Source organism: Ornithodoros turicata, chromosome 1, assembly GCF_037126465.1.
Source record: "Ornithodoros turicata isolate Travis chromosome 1, ASM3712646v1, whole genome shotgun sequence".
Lineage (NCBI taxonomy): Eukaryota > Metazoa > Arthropoda > Arachnida > Ixodida > Argasidae > Ornithodoros > Ornithodoros turicata.
The window spans coordinates 33791213-33799661 of record NC_088201.1 but is presented as its reverse complement, the minus strand read 5'-3'; the positions used below and the strand labels follow the sequence as shown (position 1 = coordinate 33799661).

The 8449-nt window shown below is 46.2% G+C and overlaps 1 protein-coding gene across 1 annotated transcript; it reads left to right on the top strand.

Annotated features, from left to right (window-relative positions):
* The first annotated feature begins 3997 nt into the window (after positions 1 to 3997).
* On the top strand, positions 3998 to 7021 carry LOC135398158 (uncharacterized). The gene is made up of 4 exons (XM_064629593.1): positions 3998 to 4088; positions 4934 to 5204; positions 5815 to 6246; positions 6928 to 7021. Exons 1-3 carry the CDS (start codon positions 4077 to 4079, stop codon positions 6195 to 6197), a joined length of 666 nt encoding a protein of 221 aa, XP_064485663.1. The 5' UTR covers positions 3998 to 4076; the 3' UTR covers positions 6198 to 6246; positions 6928 to 7021.
* The last annotated feature ends 1428 nt before the right edge of the window (positions 7022 to 8449 follow it).

Sequence of the window (8449 nt, the reverse complement as noted above, 5' to 3'; positions counted from 1 at the left end):
CTCCATATACATAAGTTGCCTCAGCGTCCTGGGTTAAATTTCTTACATATTTCTTTCACGTATTTTTCTGTCATTCGTTTGAATATTTCGCGGGACTTTAAATTCGCGAAAAAAGGACGTTCGCGAATTTCGCGAAAAATAGGTCCTCGCGAAAATTACTACTTATACAGTATTCAGTTAGCCAGGTCAGTTAGCCGGGGGGAACTTAGGTCCAAAGAGGTTAGCGAGACAGCACGGGATATGTGACGTACTCTCGACAAACAATGAGAAAGGGGCTGCGTGGCTGGTTGCTCGCAATCAGAATAGTTCTTTTTTGGGACGGCCGAGACGGACAGGGCAGTTGTCGTTGGCCAGATGTAGATGTAAATAAACCTGTATATAAGTTGCTACACTGAGACGTTTCTTGGCATTGTTAGGAAGAGCAAAGCCTGGGAAGAGAAGGAACGTTCTTCTTTTTCTTTGCTTTATTTCACTGGCCGTCCGCTTACACTTCGACTAGCATAACACCCGCGAAGATCGCAAAATCTGGGCGATGTATTAACATCGTCTAAACTTCAAAAATCAAGGCCCCTTTCACGAGATAACGCCATAGTCGCCGAATGTTATTGTTCGCCAACATCACAAGAGTAGTAATTGGAGAAGGCTACCCGTCCATATAGCCGTGGCTTTCTAACGGTGGACCTCTGGCCAATATGCGACGGGCGTGCGACTTGCAACAGATCCTCAGGATCTACGGTCATTATCGGCGAGAGTGCGGCGAACTCAGGAGAGGAATGCAGCATTCCTCATCGCACCGTTCACGTTTTGTTAAATTCTGGGACTAACACTGCCCTTTCTTTTCTTTCCTTTTTTTTTTTTTTTTTTTTGCAGAGTGTTCTTATTCTCTGTAACTTCTTTACGACGGCCGATCTCTCACGATCCAACTGTAAGCGATTGCTGTAATCGAATCATAGACATCTCATCGGTTTTTCAAGGCAATGAAGCAGAGGACATCTTGATGACGAACAACAGTACACCATGATCACCATGCACGTGTAATCTGTATACTCAAACTATACCACGACAGAGTTCGACGACTGGCAGCAACATAAGAAGAATAACCTCAATATCATTTCTCCTGATACGCCAGGTCACTTCCTTCCGTCACATGTGGGCAATTACACAGGCTGATACAGAAAACGATAACGTACGTCATGGAACCTCATGGTTTCATAGACCTCTCACAATGTGCTCTCAAGCGAGACAAGGTCAGGGCCGACACTGTGAACGAGTGAGGTGTGCGAGAAGATATCAGGAAGTAACGTCATATGGCAATGACAATGAACAATCTCGAGCATCCACTATCGGTAGTTTTCACATAACAGCGTCCATACTATAGCGCTGCACGGGCTCGAGCTTAGGCATGTTTCACACGCACGTTTTTCTCGTCCGTGTTTTTAACGGAGGCAAAACGGACCCATTGGAATCTACGGGGCTCAATTGCCCGTAGCTTCTATTTTTGAAGCAAACGAACGACAAAAACAGACGTATGAAAGAGCCCTCACCCCAAGGCCCGAGCCCGGCCCGGCCCGTGGACCGGGCCGGGCCGGGCGAGGTGAAACCTTTTTGCGGGCCTGGACTGTGCACGGGTTTGACATTATAAGCCCCGGCCCGGGCCCATACATTGCTGGGCCTAGGTCGGGCTCAAGCCTGTGTTATCCAGACTTGTGCCCGTTACTCCAAAAAAGTAATTGATTACCGTTACAAATTACTCGACTCAAAATGTAATTGAGTAACGAGTATAAAAGTAACGCGTTACTCGGGCCGTTACTTTGAATTCATGCAAAAATTTCCGCCCCTGTGTGCTTCGAAAAAAAAGAAAAACCTCAACTCATACGTGATTGGGACAGCTAAAATAGCGCGGAAGACTCACGCGTGAGAAGTAGCAATAATATTTTCCCGCTTACTACAGTAGAATAGCCCAACAAAAACACAGGAAATTTGTCACAGAGCATTGTTATTTTGAGTCAGACTCTAGTTCAAAAGTAATTGATTACTGGGTAATTGACTACTCAAAATTGTAATCAAATTACTTGAAAAATTACTTGTTCAAAAATGTAATTGATTACTCGAAAAATTACTCAAAAAGTAATTGATTACAGGTAACGCAATCACTTGTAACGCGTTACGTACAAGTCTGTTATCCCACTGTCAGTTAGCCACGGTCAACGTTTACAGCCCGCTACGCTGGTCCAGGCTGGACCCGGGCCGGGTAGCCTATAAATTTCTCGGACTCGGGCCGGGACTGGACCGGGAAACCTAGAAATTTTCGTGCTTGGGCCGGGCCCGGGCCAGGTATGGAGCCGTCAGGCCAGGCCCGGCTGAATCAAAGGAAAGCCGGGCCGGGACCGAAGAATGCGACCCGAGCAGTGCTCTAGGCCTTACTACGTGGAAATGAGGGTACCAAGAAAAGTGAGGATTGGTTCTTGCGCGATGCATGTGCCGCAGGGGTATACACTTATGATGGAAATGTCATTTGCACACGTTATTTTATTCAAGAACACAGCAGCACATATGATGTCATATTGCCCATGTGATCCTGACAAATGTCAAATCAAATCAACACTGCAACATTCCTGCCTTCAACTTCTCGCCACAATTCGTGCAATCTTCGGTATATCGAGCCAATTTTTGTAACTGAACTGAACGCAAGAAAGCCATAGCAACATAATGAAATGGAGATCATGAGACGGTACCCAGCAAGATCGTGCAAGTACCTAGTGCGATCGGCAGTTGCCACGTATGAAGCCACGCAGCAAGTGCTTCATCACGGAACATAAATAAACAATTTCCTTCCAGTGAGAAGCTTGTATAAGCCTCCCAAACTCTCCCATCCTACAAGGTTCTTAAGAGTAATCATGTCGACAAGTGAAGAGTACTGAAGAAATGGAGGGGGTAGACACATGATGATATGGCTACCCCCTACACGACATCATCAACTCAATCCTGACCGTACATCACAGCCAACGCACCTTTCCGTCCAAGGTAATAAAGTTCCTAATAAACGAACATGGTGGATACACCATTTCGTTGAGGATTCCATGCGCATGTCACCAGCAGTCCTGTATGGTTTCGATCACATTTACGGAGACAGTGGGCTTCTCGAGTAGTTGACTCCTCACTGCGGATACTGTAGATGTATCTTCATAGGGGGTACTTGGCTCCTTTCCTTTGGCGCAGTAGACTGCAACGCCGCGGGAGAAACTCCGCGCTGTCGTTCAACCTCTGAAGTGGATGTTGCATGGTGCTAGCAGACGTTGATATTCGCGACGGCATACCACGTACGCAAGAATGCACTGTAGGCAAAAGCAATGGATGGACATCGGGAGGCTGGATGCATAGGGAGGCTGCATTGCTACTGATATGTGCGTTCTGGTACGACAGTTCTGATATCGTGCATCGTCCAATTTGGCCCAGCAGTGAGAAATTTCCTCGCAAATGCAAAGAAAGAAAGAAAAAAGGAGAGAGAACGGGCTGGGCATTCCGGACGTTTCGCGGCCGCTGACGGGACAACGGACGCGCCGTCTTGGTAACTTCCCTCGCGCCGGTTTTACTTTCAAGGTGGGCAAAGGAGGACAGACAGACGGCGAGAAAAAGTAGGCTCAGGGACGCCTTGAATTACTTCTATAAATGTATAACACGCTTCTAATCCTGCAGCGTAATGAGAATATCGAGGACCAATCCTTTCCTTCTGGAAACAAGTTCGTACACAAATTTCCCCCTCCAATGTAGACCGCGCCATTCTCGCGGAAACGCTGAGGGCATCGCCGCCGCTGGACTTGACCGACTATTTTTATCACGCTTTCGAGTAGCCTCTGCTCATTCACTCTTTTCTTGGTGTTTTTTTCCCGGAGAAAGGCGATGTTCTCTCCACTTGATACATATACTTATCGTCTCCAATCTTAGCAGGTTTTTCTCTCTCCGTGGCGCTACTATAAAACCATGCAGAAATGTCGGAGTTGCATAGCAGTCTCTGTTCGGGTTTCAAGAGCAGCACACAATCACCCGTTAGTGCTCGAGGATAGTTCATCTTCACCATGAAGCTCGCTGTGAGTTGGATCAGTCTGAGAAGGCAGCTTACGGGTTCCCGTCCTTGACAGAGGAGCGGGACTCGTACGCTGCCCTATTGTTACAGCTATGTTGTATCGCCATCACTGCCTTCATCAGTTCTTTTAACGGCTGCGCAGCACTGAGTGCAACGGATGAAAATGGTGGTAGGGCACAGGACCATTATGCTCGAGCCATTTTTGTTTCTTGCAACCAGAATGCGCACAAGTGTCCGACTAGCACTAAGGTTTTCATTTAGAACCCCACCTTAATAGGCGCTCGAAATCAAGGGCACGTTCTTCTTTTCGGTGCTCCTAATACGCAAGATTATATCCCGTGCACGGCCGATATTTAATTTTCCTCCGACACCTTTCCTGCTTCTTAATAGCTAGCTTTAGTATATCCAAAGCCATGCACAATAACTGTTTCGAAAACGCGATAAACCAATTTGATTTGATTTAGCCGACAACGCATTCCACAGCGAGGATTTGACAGCTTTCTTTGCCGTATCGTTTTCATTGCGTTGCCTCAGTTTTAGTGCATATATGCACTAAAACTAACTAATTTCTGCTCTCGCCTAGTCGTGCAGAAAATGCTTCCGGGTAGGCCACGAAAATACGTGATGCGCAATTTCCACATGCAAAACAACGTGGCTTTTCATTAGCATGACGCAACATCTCCATATTTTATCTATAGTCATCATCATTCATTGGGTACCGTGCCTTGTGGACCATGACGTTGACAATGGGCCATAAAACTGTGGAATCATACATATGCTTCGATCGTGACATGTATGGGATTGAAGTCGAGTTGCACAGATGAACATCCTTCCATCTCACCCACACAGGTCCTCACCTTTGCGGCCTTCGTGGCATCAGCGGCCGCAGGCGGATTTGATGAAGGAGCACTAAGTGCCGTGCATGCCATCCACGCTGGTGGAGGTCACGGAGGTGTTCACCTCGGCGGCGGGGGCTACGGAGGAGGCTTCGGCCACGGTTTCGGCGGTGGTTTCGGCGGCGGTTTCGGCGGCGGTTTCGGAGGAGGTGGCGGTCATGGCATCCATGGTGGTACCAGTATTGTTAAAGTTGGCTTGGCCAAGAAACCCGTCGTTCACTTCGGTGCGTCCTCCTTGACGTCTTGCTAGATAATCATGATGGACATACGTGGGACCGGAGACCCTGATCTCATCTAGAATTGCTTTAGAATATAATGGGGAAAGAAACATTACGTCCCAATTACTCTCTACGGAGCCGTAACAGGCATTAATTTAACGAAACACTGAGAAAAAGCTGTACATCGGTGCTTAAATAATAGCACACAACTGAATTGGACCTCGAAAGTCAACACCGAAAGTCATCACTTATGAACAGAAGTTAGGAGAGTATGACGCGAAGAAATCGTGCTATTAACTCTGGACAAGAGTAATTGAGAGCAGGCTATTTTTATTTATTTTTTAACACGAGGAGTGCGTTTATATGTCTGCAAAGCAATGTACTACAGGATTAGTTCCTACATGTGCAGTGCACTTCCTACGCCTTTCGCCAAATGTTGTAAAGGCAAGATGAAAAGTTCTCACAGAGGTTATGTTGTGCTTGCATGCTGCGCAAATGCAGATCATCGGAATATGACAGGAAATTACACTGTCTTCTGCGCGAGCATGACTTTATGAATCGAGAAAACCATAAGCAGACAAGTTTTTTCTCTTTTTTTTGTGTGTGTCTCTCGTAGGTTATGCACCAAAGAAGGTAGTGAAGTTCGTGAAGTATCCAGTGAAGACTGTAGGAGTTGGTGTCCGACCAGTCTTGACATACAAGACACAGCATACCAAAGTGGGTCATCCATTCGTAGGACATGCACACGGCGGTCACGGTCATGGTCATGGTCATGGTTTTGGCCACGGCTTTGGCCATGGTCACGGATACGGCCACGGACATGGACACGGCCACGGACACAGTCTTGGTCACTTCCTCACTGTCGGCCTAAGCAAAGACCACGGAATCAAGCTGGGTCTTTACAAGGGCGGAGGCCATGGTGGCGGCCTTGGCTTTGGCCTCTTGCACGGAGGAGGATACGGAGGAGGACACGGAGGAGGACACGGTGGCTGGTGGTGAACGTTGCCGTCTATTTCGTTAGGACCATGAAACATTCTCATCCTCACCGGTGAGTTTAAAAGATGTTTTCATATTTCGACGCCACACAGAGTACTCGATAAAGTTATTCAAAATAAGAAAGAAAAATGACACGGAAAGTGCGTACTTAGACAGCAAAAAGACAAAGTTAGATGTATGAGTACTGCCTCCTAGCAAGAAACGTAGTCAAATATCTCCCAGACCAGAGCGCATGCAAATCAATCTATCCGACATGCACACATTTCGGGAGAAGAAGAAAAACGTCCCTGTCAATTTGGCAAGACAGGATGGCGATGCCGTTGACTATGCACGATCCCGAGATGAACATGTAGGTCATTGAGTTGCACAAGTAGGAAAACTAGAACTTGCACGAACCTCTCTTCAGCGCTATCATAAGCTCTCAACTGAAACACGCACAACGAGACGGGGAAGGTTATTAGACTTGCTGTAGCTATTATGGAATGATGGGCCTGCCCGTCCGTGAACGACCACCTTGCGCCGCGAGGCGCAAACGTTCTATGGGCCGCCTCTCCTGTCACTTATGAGGAGCAAGCGCTCTTTCTATGCCATCTGTTCCGCATCTTCGCTGCCAACTTGCGGCACTCTTTAGAGATGGCATCGTGACTCTCATTTGCATAATTTATGGTGGATACTGTGGATGGATATAAGGCACAAATTTCCTCTCTCATTCTTTGTCACTTTCGTGTTTCAGGTGGAGGCCAACACCATTTGTATATAACATCGTTCATCTTGTCATCCATAATATAGACTGATATGTTTCAAGTATAAATGAATAAAAAAATGACACAATCACCTGAGTCTTTGCAGTGGCTTATTTCTGAGTGACGTGTTGCGCTTTCAAAGTCCGTGGTGTATATTCTAGCTAGCTCACATTCTTTCAAACCGTCTGGGGTAGCGAACCGTTAGATGTAGCAGCCAGTGTACTTTATAGTGTGCAGGCGAAAGATTAACGTTAAATAAATACAGAAAAAGGCGGGAGAGAAGGAAACAAAGAGAAGGAGGTCAAACGATGTCGACCTAGTCACTTGAAACAAGAACAACATCTAATGAGTTATTTTTCAGGGCAACGAAACTGCACGTGAAGTCTGGATGACCAAAGTCGTATAAGGGAGAGACTGCATGGACTGGATTAAGGGCAGAGTAACTATAGCAGCTTGCTGGAAAATTATGACGACAAGACAATGCGATTATGACTGACCATATCTCACTGCTGACAAAATCTCCACCAATCTCTAGATTAGTTCACTGGTGTGCCACGCTAAATGCGGGAGATTTCATTAAGGAAAGCGTGAGGTATCAGAAGTGACAAAGGGAAGGTTCATCGAACTGCGTGTCATTCTCCGACAAGCCGTATTCTTCACCACCATCTCTAATTCAGCCATTTCAAATTTAACCCGGAGCCCTGAGATCAGCTACCGTGGAAGGCATAGTTACCGAAAAAACGGCTACAAAACAATCCTGACACACTTGAAGCCAATTTCATCACTAAATATTTCAATGAGTGCCAAATACAACCAACAACAACTAAATTATAAATGAAAATGCTATACCAAAGCTATCACGCGGAAACACGAGAACTGTTCTTCGCAGTACGGGCCGAGGGAAAAACATGTAACTGTCCTTTACAAGTCACATGTCAATGTGAAAGAAACCGTCGAAACATGCAGATAAGTGCTGAAATGAACAAAAACATAATGAAGACCGACGTGCAACCTCCAACGATGCAAGACATGGCACAGGATAGCCGTACCAAAAGCACGGGGTCACTATAGAGTCACTCAAGTCACTGTAGCTACTCTCATACAGGAAAATGGTATCCACATCTACCAGTTCTAGTGCCATATACTGGATTGCATGGGGGGGGGGGATTGATTTGTAGAGTATATTGGCAAAATCGGGAAACAAAGAACAACAGGAAACAAATCGGGAACAATCGCAGGGCACAGGATGGACACAGTGAACAAACTCCCTAAAGCAGACTACGAAAATTTTAACAAGCCCGCCATATATTAGACCATGGAAATAGGTCTTAGGTTCACTCGTGACAGACGCGACAGGGAATCATTCTTCACGCGTAAGTTTAATTCCATCCACTCACTTAAAAAACTAATAAATCATAAGGAACAGTAGAAACATTTCACCCCAAGTAGATTTTCTTCTCTTCCAACTCTTCACGTTATTCTTCATGCCCATTATTTCGCTATCTATGCATC

What these genes read in the sequence shown, in the direction of transcription:
- LOC135398158 (XM_064629593.1), top strand. An exon ending in GAAACCCGTCGTTCACTTCG is followed by an intron (nt 5,205 to 5,814) that starts GTGCGTCCTCCT and finishes TGTCTCTCGTAG; the next exon opens with GTTATGCACCAAAGAAGGTA.